This window comes from Terrapene carolina, unplaced genomic scaffold (genome assembly GCF_002925995.2).
Source record: "Terrapene carolina triunguis isolate 2854851 unplaced genomic scaffold, T_m_triunguis-2.0 Scaffold84, whole genome shotgun sequence".
In the NCBI taxonomy this organism is placed as follows: domain Eukaryota; kingdom Metazoa; phylum Chordata; order Testudines; family Emydidae; genus Terrapene; species Terrapene triunguis.
This window is the reverse complement of record NW_020664435.1, coordinates 19776828-19788770: the sequence shown is the minus strand read 5'-3', so window position 1 is coordinate 19788770 and position 11943 is coordinate 19776828. Positions and strand designations below refer to the sequence as shown.

The 11943-nt window shown below is 44.1% G+C and overlaps 1 protein-coding gene across 1 annotated transcript; it reads right to left on the bottom strand.

The window, feature by feature from the left end:
• Positions 1-1323: 1323 nt before the first annotated feature.
• On the bottom strand, positions 1324-2999 carry TWIST1 (twist family bHLH transcription factor 1). The gene is made up of 2 exons (XM_024219727.2): positions 2142-2999; positions 1324-1426 (listed from the first exon to the last, which is right to left on the bottom strand). The coding sequence occupies exon 1, from the start codon at positions 2743-2745 to the stop codon at positions 2185-2187; it is 561 nt and encodes a 186-aa protein (XP_024075495.1). The 5' UTR covers positions 2746-2999; the 3' UTR covers positions 1324-1426; positions 2142-2184.
• Positions 3000-11943: the final 8944 nt, after the last annotated feature.

Below are 11943 nucleotides of genomic sequence, written 5' to 3'. Positions count from 1 at the left end.
TTTTGATCATTGAAGCCCGAAGATATATTTTCCTTTACAATTGTAGTTTTACCCTACATTCGATTTTAAACCATAAAAAGCGGGGGGAAATAAAGACAAAGATGCTTCCTAAATGGCGAAGCACTCCTGTTTATACTTAGAAAAGGAAAACAGCGTTAGGTTATTGTATCCCACCCCCTCTTACAACCAAAAATAAGGCTTGTAAGCCTTGCAATTAAAATATTAAAACACCCCCTTCTTCATAAAACCCAAATATCCATTTGGTTTCTTATTCCAGCCTTTCTTTGACTTCCCCTTGTCTGTTTATGGGCCTCTTTAAAACGGATGCGCTCTCTGTCCTCCACTCTTTTTTAGTTAAATCAATACAATTTGCTGTGCACAGAGCGATGGCAGGGGGCATGCCATCTTTCTGGCTTACATTTCGGAGGCAAATGGTCTGGGGAAAGAATGCCATTACTTTAGATCGGTGGCTAAAACAATTCCGTTCTTCACTTAATGTAACATTATTTGGAGTTCTGATTAAAATAAGGAGACACAGAGAATATCCGACCTCAAAGTCCAATGAGCACTAAAGTAGAATAATAAAGCTGTCTCTATAAATAACTTGCCTGTGTCTGTCAGTAGCTAGTTTATTTGCGTTTTTCGCCCCGTTTGTTTATATTAGTGCCCCCTCTCTCTTGGGTGTCTTTACAGCTCAACAAGCAGGTATTTATCTCCAGCTTCAACCCAGCTTTTTCATATAGACCAAACTTTAAGGTTCTTAAAATTTCAATCATATTTATTTATTGCAGAAAAATAATATACAATGATATTTACAAAACAACCATAAAAATATGAATGCATTTAGACACCGGATCTATTTGCATTTTAACATGGGTCATCAATAAATAAATAAAATGTTTATTTTTTTCTCAGAGGAAAAAATAATAATAAAAAAGTAGGAACCGGGTAGGTTTGTGTATAACAGTTTGAGCCCAGTTTGTTTTCCCCCTAAAAAGTTTTCATCTCTAATGTTTGTTTTGTTTTTCATTATGACCATTCAAGAACGGCGAAAGTCCACAATAATGTATTTTCCTTTCATCAATGGCTCATAGGCACGACCTCTTGGGAATGCATGCATGCAAAAAAAATTAAATTCCAACATTCTTCGTCAAAATTAAAAAAAAAACCAAAACACTGTTCAGACTTCTATCAGAATGCAGAGATGTGTGGATTGTGTAGATGCCTATCTGGGTGGTCACTGTCCAAGCACCCTTGCCTCTTTCTTTCTTTAAGTGCTCCCCACGCCCTGCTTTGAATTTGGATATAGCTCTTCTCATTTCCAAGAAAATCCTTGGCATAGTTTTTTTTAATTATTTTTTAAAATGGTATCCAACTTCAGAGTCTCTAGACTGTCCATTTTCTCCTTCTTTGGGAACAATGTCATCTGCAAAAACCCAGAGAGGGGGAGGAAAGGTTTGTTACTGATTCTTTTTATTTAAAAAAAATGTATGCAGAAGGGAAGAGAGCGAGCGAGCAAGCTGTGCTATTTTGCCTGTGACACAACTGACCGTGATCCAGCACAGCAACACAATCAGGAGGAATTAAAGCACCCGGCGGTGGGGGTGGGGTGGGCGGGGGGACCATAGCAGGGGGAAAGGAATTGGGAAACGCACACTGGGAAGTGTACCAGAGACACCGATTCCTCTTTTTAAAAAGCGAATTTACAATGAAGGTTCGGTGGAGGAATAATCTCTCTCTCTCTCTCACACACACAGAGCAAGGACAGGAAACCATCCGAACCCCCACCTTTGCTCATGCAACGTTGGCTGAAGCGACCGCGTTTCCCCTCGGAAGCCGTCTGTATGTTACACCCGCCCACGCTTTGCAAATGTCCCGAGTGGTTCTGGTGCCGGGCTCGAGCCCTCTCCCGGGGCCGCTTGGCGGGGCACTGGCTGAACAGCGGGCCCCTTCGAGACGCCTCCCGCTGGGCACCCAGCAAGCGGAGCCCTCCCAGCTCACTAGCGTTGGGCTCGCTCGGTGCAGGCCCAAGCCCAGCTATTTCCCAGCTCTGCCCCAGGGCTCCATCCCCCCACGCTCCCCCCCTCCCCAGCCCCACGCGCGCAGGGATGGGCTCGTCCCCGGGCCGCGTCCTGCCTTACCTAGGTCTCCTTCCCTGGGGGTGCGGGTGGGGGCCCCTCCCTGCTAGTGGGATGCGGACATGGACCAGGCGCCCTCCATCCTCCACACGGAGAAGGCGTAGCTGAGCCGCTCGTGGGCCACATAGCTGCAGCTGGCCATCTTGGAGTCCAGCTCGTCGCTCTGTAAGACCTGGTAGAGGAAGTCGATGTACCTGGCCGCCAGCTTGAGGGTCTGGATCTTGCTGAGCTTGTCCGAGGGCAGGGTGGGGATGATCTTCCGCAGGGCGGCGAAGGCTTCGTTCAGGGACTGGGTGCGCTGGCGCTCCCGCACGTTGGCCATGACCCGCTGCGTCTGCAGCTCCTCGTAGGACTGGGGGCTGCCTCCGCCGCTGCTGCTGCCGCCGCCTCCCCCGGCGCCGGACTTCTTGCCTCGCTTGCCTTGGGCCGGGCTGCACGGCTCCTCCCCGACTCCGACGGCCGCTCCTGCGCTGCGCCGGCTGGATCTCCGCTTGCGCCCCCCTCGCTTGCCGCTGGGCTGCTGCTGCCGGTCGGGCTCCTCTTCGCTGTTGCTCAGGCTGTCGTCGGCCGGGGAGACTGGAGAGCTCGACTCGTCCTGCTGCATCATCTCTGGGGGGGGACACACGACGCGGGCCCGGAGGGGGGCAGGGAGAAGAGGGGGGCACCTAACCCGCCAGCTCCCCCTGGATCGCGGCTTGCGGGCCTGCGAGGAGGAGGAGGAGAGGGAGGAGGACCTCAGTTCGGGGGGTGGGGGGATGGCATCAGGATCCAGGAGAAAAAAAAAAACCACCACAGCCCACCCCTCCCGATCCCTCCTTGGAGCCCCTTCGAGGTGTCTGGGATTGGGAGAAAGTTGCAGACTTGGAGGCTCTTATAGCTCCTGCTGGCGGAAAGTTTGGGGCAGCGGCGGTGTCATCGGCCTGACGTGGAGAGGAGGGACTTTGCTGAGCTTTATAGGGACGTTTCCGCTCCCCCCTCCCCCAATTATGTTTCCAAACCATTCACAAGTGATCTACCCCCCTCCCTCCGTCCATCCCTCCCTCTCGGGCTCTTCCCGTTTACACGGACGCTTCGGGGGGCTTCGCCACTGCGCCCTGAGCCCCGTTAATAATTGGGAGCACGGCCCTTATTGTTCGGGCTGCACGGGGCTGGTTGAACCACGAGCAGCTGGGGCGTTCTGCCCCTCTCCCGTGTCTCCTGTGCCATGGGCAACGGCTTGCAGAACTAAGGGAGGGAGAAGAACCGAACAAGAAGACGCAGTGTACCGTGCTGGCACACATACCCCTCGCTCCCATCACCTCTGGTGCCTGGGCTGCATTTCCGGGGGAGCCAAGGATTTCTTGGGCGGTCTGTCCTATTAGGGTGATGTAATCTGCGAGGGGGAAGCCTTCTTCTATGTAAATATGGAGAAATACCGATATTAGCTCATTTCACGCATATCCTGGAGTGCTTCTTCTGCCTTGGGGCGAAAAATACATAATTGACATAGTACTGACAATCAAACACTTCGCATCCAGAGGGAAGTCAGTGAGGAGACTGTGTTGTACAACTCCTCACTGCTGAGATTTCATTACTGGTGATCGGGCAGTAAGTTTTCCCTCACTCAAAGATGTGTTGTGGGGGGAAGAGAGCGCCAATCTGTTTTACATTTGGTTTTTTTTAGGTTTGCATACACAGGTCTTGGTCTTCCCCTCCCAGTTCCCTACCAGAAAAGCGCAGGTGCTGTGGTTTTTTAACAACACCTCAGCTGCAAACCGTAGAAAGCCTGCGTTGGAAAGCGAGGAGTTGCAATGCGACCAGTCAATATTTTAGATCACTGCATCAGGAAAGCGCAAGGCTGTAATGCAGGGTTTACACAACACTTTGTTAGATCTCGCTTCTCAGCCGTGGGAGTGGAGTTCTCTGTCTGTCTAGGCACCTTGTCGAAAGTCTAAAGCACAGGACAGTACAATGATAGTCCCGAATTTACGTAGTTCTGTTCCCCGCACGTATTCGGCTAGAAGAAGAAAAGAAAGATGAAATATACAGATTGAAGGAATCGAGAATATTAACACGGCTGTTCTAAGCAGCAAAGATGGATGGGGGGAAATCCTAAGAAAGGGGAAAAGCTTACACTTTTGAAGGGAACGGTGACTTCTTTTATTAATGACGTAATCTAGTTTTATCCCCCCCAATCTCAGACTGTTTACTATTAAGAAACACAGAGAGCCTCAGCAGATCCCCAAATGGTGTAAATTGTCACAATCCCTTTGACTTCAGTGGCAATTGACCCCAGCTGAGGATCTGCTCCTGGGTATGTTGAGGCCGTTTGCGAGGGAAGCGTTCATTGATAAAAATCTGAATCCAATGCCCTGATTTCTTTTTGCATGGCTAGAATCTTCATCGTTGACATGCATAATAGATACTATTCTAGTTGGCGTTTAGAAATAACTGTGCAAACTGGCTACTTCGTTGTTATTTTATTATTATAGTTCCGAACAACGAGGTTGGACTCGTGGTTGCATTTCCCCCACTGATTTAAACAAAAAATTGCTCTATCCTTTATAAATAGGGGTGTAAAAAGCAGATGGGTTACTCACTGAGAAGTGATAAAGACACCACACAGCTTCAAGAGCTGACCCGCACACACTGACAGGGTGCACGTGCAAAGCGCTAGTTGTCATAATTCCATTGGCTTTGCGAATATGTCACTCTACAATGACCAATAGGCCTTTCCCATTTGACATTGTCATCCTCCCTTAGAATGAGGGCTTGCCTGGGTGGGACTATTTTATCATTTGTTCCCAAAGGAGTATCTGCCCAACTCCCAGTAGTAATCTAGTACTTCTGCTTTGATGGCAGCTGGCAATGCAAGAGTAACCTTTGCTAGGATGACAATGACATGTCTTTCTTTCTTTCTTTCTTTCTTTCTTTCTTTCTTTCTTTCTTTCACTATGATACAGGCAGTAAAACTGTAAAATGAGTGGTATCGGAGGGCAATCTAATCTAAATATTATCTAGCAAGGAAAAAATGGTGAAGGAAGGTGGGGGCGAGGGGCAGAGAGTCCATAGTATTAGTAAGCTAGTCAAAGAGTAAAACGCTTTAGCCTAAAAGGATGCAATCAAAACAGTTTTGCCTTCGCAATCATTGATCTCCGTGGCTTGGTTCTGAAAGAAGTGACACAAATCGTTCACCAGAGCACTGAACTTCGAGCGCGTTTAGTAGCGCATGGCGGTGGTGGATGGGGCAGGAGAGTCTAGTCTGCGCGTTATTCGTTAATCTAAAGAACACGTTGAGAGGAGCCTAAACAAACGTTCTTTTTTTTCCCACCTTAAAGGAAATGGAAACAGTGGCTGGGGAGAAAGTGATCTTTTTGGATGGATGGTCTTTAGGGTCACTCTTCTCTTCCTAATGAAAAACTCAGGGCAAGCAAATGGCCGTAGCTAGCCGAATAAATGTTAAAAATGGTCCAGAAAAGAAAGAAGGAAAATCTCCTAACTATGGGGTTCCTGACGTGTGCCACGCTCAGTTATTTTCATATTGCAACTCGTGTGAAATGCCCTGTTTTCTTAACTGCACGGGGTATTTTCAGCCAACAGTTGCATTATCTGTAATTTATACCCTCCGATCTGCTATAACCACCCAACAATCGACATCAGGTTGATTTTTAATAAACCACAAATCAGTTGCTAGAAAGAGAATTAAGCTAAGTCCCTTAAGGTATTGCCAACACAAGAACAAGTCTGGAAATCGAATGAATGTATGTTCTTACAGCATGCGAATGTATTATAAGCGAGCTGCTAGGCAGACTAGTTAAAACTGTGAAGGACTTTCCATTCTAAACCCTTCTTTTCAGCTGGTCTTAAAGTTTTCAAAAATAGCCTTTTGAAGTTTGAAAGTTCTCTTGATTTCAGCCCAAAGGTGAGAGGTTCCTTTCTCTGTGTGTGTAAAGTTCAAAGAGAATCAGTTCAGTATTTTTGAATTATGCAACTGAGGGGGGGATGCAGAGTTTTCCACTCAAAAATATATCTTGGCCATTTTGTGTGCTCAGATAACATGAAACTGTCTTTATTTAAAATCTGTCAACTGGGATTCCGCAGCGCTTGGTTTCGGTGGGAGGTTTGCCTGCGCGAGGACTGAAGGAAACAGTTCCTGGGCATTTAAGAGATTGGATCTTAAACTGAGAGAGAACACTGCTCAGCACACAGCAGCAATGACTTCCTTATTCTGTCATCTGGGCAGTAGTTTATAAAACTGTAATATTAAAATCTATTTTACAGATGTATAAGTGCATATTGAAATGAATAAATGGTGGGGCTCATAAGAACTTGAGTTTACAGCAACTTGATGATTGAAAGATCAGGTCTGTGCTGGTCAGTATGACCTTGATCTCATTTGGGTTTTAAAAACTGTCCTGGCTGGTTATGGCTAGTATTTGGATGGAAGGCCTCAAAAGGAACAGAGTCTGTGAAACATGTACAATTTAGGCACCATCCAGTGTAGGACTACCCCAGACTGAAAAAATAAAATCAGATTCTCCTTTAGCTTAATAGATAACCCCACTGCTTTTAGGTGTAGTGGCTCAGTGTTCAGTTATGAATTATGGGACCATGAGAATTCTAGTTTACATTTTTTTTAAATCCATGAAATTCTGTGAGAAAGTGTACGAATTGAAACACACAATGAATTAGAAAGGTAATGTTTCTACCAGTGTTTCTCATTATACACACACACACAAGCACAGATTTAACAGGATGTCCAGTAATGCAACATATGACACACATACAAGGTGGTTGCATTAATGATGATGTGAAAAGCCTTAACTTTAGAATTTCCTGATATGTTGTACGTTTAGGGCCTGATCCAAATCCAATTGAAAACAGGAGAAATCTTTCCACTGGTTTCTATGAACTGTGGTCAATCCTATACATTCTAAAGACAGTACTATACATTCTATACATCCTAAAGACACAGAGTGAAATTGTGGTCCTTTGAAGTCAATAGCAAAAGTCCCATGACTTCAATAGGGCCTGGATTTCACCCACATACTTTCATATTGTATACTATTTTCAAAGTGTGTAGAGGGAAATGTGCATAAATTCTATAATGCCACAGTACAGACAGATACAGAGGAGCACAAAACAGAGGGATATGGTAAAGTATAAGTGAACATGACAGATCCCATTTTTCAGTTTCTTTTTCCTTTCTTCTTTTACTCTGTTTCACCTTTCAGTCTTTCCATTGTTATTGTTGTTGTTCAGAAACTATCGCTATATAAACTTTAAAATTCAGGTAGTCTAGTGACTGCTCTGGGGGAGCAAAGATTCATGAGTTCAACTTCTGTTCACTTGGGACACTGTCTCCAAAATGTGTGATTTTTTTTATCCAGTTGTAAGTATACATTACTTGCAAAGGTATTGTGCTGTAATGCTAATACCACAAGAGGGCACAATTTCCTATAGAACCCCGTTTTAAATAGAGGTAGCTCGGGAAGAGCTTAACTATGACATCAGTGGAGGAAATGGTAATACTTTATCTCTCTTTCCTACTTAAAATGTTGGTATAAAGATATACAAAAAATATACTTTTTTGCTGTTGAGTAAATCCAGAATAACTCCACTGATTTCACTGGAGTTACATAGGATTTACACAGGTGTGTCTGAGAGCAGAGTTGTATCCTGTATTTTTCCTTTCTATTAACATTGGGCTTGAAGAACATCAAAATATCAGGGGTACAGTAAGTCAGAGTGGCTATATTTTAATTCACCACCACCATTTCTTCTTAGTCCCACAAACTCACTCCCACCCTCTTCAAACGCAAATTCACTTTTTCTTACAAGTACCAACGAGTGATGCCACCAGCTAGACTTTAGTGATTGCTTATGAGGCATTTCCATGCTGTTCATCTATGTTTGGACACTTCTACATTTAAATGAAACCATTGACATTTCTAATATTTTTTTTATGCTGAAAGTCATTTTTTAGCTGTTGAAAATTTGAAGGAAATCAAGTCATTTAATTTAGTTAACTGCCAAAAGAAACAAAATGGGACTTTAAAAAAAAATGGAATTCTGCTATCTGTTTTTTTCAGTCACTAAAAGTCTGACTAGCTGTGGATTCACAGTACAGAATAGAATGTTACTGCACCATTGATTCTCCTACTTTGAACAGAAATCACTTCATTTCAACTTGTGCTTATCTTTTAGTGTTTATTTCACTTTCACTTTCATAAATGATCTGGAGCAAGGGGTAAAAAGTGAAGTGGCAAAGTTTGCAGATGATACTAAACTGCTCAAGATAGTTAGAACCAAAGCAGACTGTGAAGAACTTCAAAAAAGATCTCACAAAACTAAGTGATTGGGCAACAAAATGGCAAATGAAATTTAATGTGGATAAATGTAAAGTAATGCACATTGGAAAAAATAACCCCAACTATATATACAGTATGATGGGGGCTAATTTAGCTACAACAAATCAGGAAAAAGATCTCGGAGTCATCGTGGATAGTTCTCTGAAGATGTCCACACAGTGTGCAGAGGTGGTCAAAAAAGCAAATAGGATGTTAGGAATCATTAAAAAGGGGACAGAGAATAAATTATTGCCTTATATAGAATATCAGGGTTGGAAGGGACCTCAGGAGGTCATCTAGTCCAACCCCCTGCTCAAAGCAGGACCACTCCCCAGACAGATTTTTGCCCCAGATCCCTAAATGGCCCCCTCAAGGATTGAACTCACAACCCTGGGTTTAGCAAGCCAATGCTCAAACCACTGAGTTAGCCCATATAAATTGATGGTACGCCCACATCTTGAATACTGTGTACAGATGTGGTCTCTTCATCTCAAAAAAGTTATATTGGCACTAGAAAAGGTTCAGAGAAGGGCAACTAAAATGATTAGGGGTTTGGAACGGGTCCCATATGAGGAGAAATTAAAGAGGCTAGGACTTTTCAGCTTGGAAAAGAGGAGACTAAGGGGGGATATGATAGAGGTATATAAAATCATGAGTGATGTGGAGAAAGTAGATAAGGAAAAGTTATTTACTTATTCCCATAATACAAGAACTAGGGGCCACCAAATGAAATTAATGGGCAGCAGGTTTAAAACAAATAAAAGGAAGTTCTTCTTCACATAGCGCACAGTCAACTTGTGGAACTCCTTGCCTGAGGAGGTTGTGAAGGCTAGAACTATAACAGCATTTAAAAGACAACTGGATAAATTCATGGTGGTTAAGTCCATTAATGGCTATTAGCCAGGATGGGTAAGGAATGGTGTCCCTAGCCTCTGATTGTCAGAGGGTGGAGATGGATGGCAGGAGAGAGATCACTTGATCATTGCCTGTTAGGTTCACTCCCTCTGGGGCACCTGGCATTGGCCACTGTCGGTGGACAGGATACTGGGCTAGATGGACCTTTGGTCTGACCCAGTACGGCCGTTCTAATGTTCCGTTTTGATCTCTATTTTCCTCCAGGACTTTGATTTTTTTTTAAAAGCCAATCACTGTATTTTCAGAACCAGATTTGTGTTGGGCTCTGTTTTCCCTACAGGTAAAGATATCCTGCTTTAAAACACTATTGTAGCTTCTGTTATCTAGACCCCCTCACCCCAAAATGTTGGTTTTTCATATTTCTCAGAGCATATCATAGTAGATTGCCTCTGTTTTTATTTGCTTATAGCAGGTAGCCAGGATAATGGGCTGTTTGTTGACCATCAGTCCTGATTTATGTTCCACATACAGGACTCAGCTGTGGCATTGAGCCATATCCAGCAGGAGGGGGTGCAGCTCCAGGAGGCATCAGGGTTCAAAGCTACAGGAGCCTTGGGGGAGCATGCACTCACACATGTCCTCCCCTATCTGGGGAAGAACGCCCTAGTGTGTAACCGCATTTGTGCCTGTGCTTTGTGCATTCTCCCCCCTTACATCTTCTCACTATCATCCCTCTCCCCCTTGCAAGCCCAGGGCCAGGCACAATTAAGCCCACAGTCCTGTGGCAATGGTTCTTACACTGGGGCAGAACTCCTAATTATAGTTGTGAACCTTACATATGTGGTTTTATGCCTACATTTTAGTAGAGTATCAATTAAAAGCTGGTTTAACTGCTGAGAGTTTATATGTTCCAAAATAAAATGGTTATTTATGTTGATAATGCATTTTATTTGCTATTTTAATCTCTTTGGATTTTTTTTCCTTTTACACCTCTGTTTCCTTTTCTGTATTCTCACTGTTCCCACGTTTTACTCAGATCTCTAGGCCCCATCCTTCAATGCTGTGGGCTCATGGAAACACTATGAGACTCCTGGTCTTTTCAGCCACCGAAGCTACTTTCTTGTCCAAAGAGGAAAATAGCCTCTCTTTTTTAGACACAGATGATGGATAGGGCATTGCAAAATATTCCCTTTTTAAGATGTAGATTCTGTGACTCCCTCCAGAGCCCATGGGATTCATGTTAGAATCATACAAAATGTGAGGGTGAAAGTCTTTTCCCTTGCTAACACAACAGGAGCCACCTGGGGGAGAACGTAAAGAATTTGCTGCCCAAAGGGTCTCTCTGTCTGGCTGATAGCTGCTCGTAGGGAGATACAGAGATGAAGAAAGGGGCCATAAAAGGACAGTGACTGCAAAGACTCTGCAGCAGATCACCAGTCAGTGGAGTCCCCGCCTCTGCGAAAGCAGACAGCGCATTTGGGTGTGAGTGAGATGGAATGGAAGGCTGTCCCACCATACATGCATGTTCTCCTAGGTAAATGGCAATGTTCTCCTGACTGGAATTCTGGCTGACTGGAAGCCAGGTTGGATCTCATCCATCTCCTCCTCCCACCCAGGAGCCACAAAAGGAGATTATCCTAGCCCTGTGGGTGAGAGGAGTTGACTAGGGTAAGTCAAAGCTTATGTAAATGAACAAATACCTCATACTTTCCCCAGTTATCCTGGTTCTCAGGACAGTCTGACTCCTTTCTAGGGCCAGAATAGCTCTAGGGAAGGGGTTTTGTTTGTGTCTGTGTCAGGTTATCCTTTCTTTTAGGTCTGCCTGGGACAGTAGTGGCAAGATCAACAGGTTTCTGTAGATGGAAAGATCATGAATATTTTGTCCTGCATAGGGCCTTCTGCTTTGACACCTTGAGCATAACTTCTAAATCCAACCCAATTATCACTTTATGGTCCTGGATCTTATTTGCCTGCTTCTGGACAACAGGATAGCATGTTGAATTGGGTGACCAAAGTGTAAACTTCTGCTCTCCTGTGTCCTGTGCAACCCTGCCACACTGCTCAATGCTGCAGTGGAAATGTTCAAATGTGATGCCCACGAGTTTCCTCATAGTTTAGTGGAATGTGCAGCCACTTGCTTCCTTTTGCTGTTGCCACCATTTTAAAAGGACACAGAAAGGAGGTGTTTACATTACTACTACTGCTACCTTAGCATACTGATATCTTAATCAATCAAATGGTGATACAAGAGTGTTTTGAACCAGCATGGAGTATACGGGACCCAATTACATCTGTTTGAACCACCAGGGCGCTGTAGAATATAAACCATGGTAGTAAGTGAATACAGATTTATGTCCAGGAGTCTTGGACAATTGGAGGCCAGAGATTAAGTTTATAACAGTTGTAGTCCAAATGCTAACAAAACATAGTGCCTGGCTTTAGAATAGAGGAGTGGTAATCAAATGTTCTATGAGTAAATAATTACCACTAATCCAGTATGAAATCTTATTTATTAATGTAAAAACTTAGATAGATAGATAGATAGATAGATAATTGCCATTGCTATGTAATGTTGCACCTTGAATCCAAGGATCTGTAAGTGCTTTACAGACAGGAATGAA

What these genes read in the sequence shown, in the direction of transcription:
- TWIST1 (XM_024219727.2), bottom strand. Translation starts at nt 2,745, where the DNA reads ATGATGCAGCAGGACGAGTCGAGCTCTCCAGTCTCCCCGGCCGACGAC.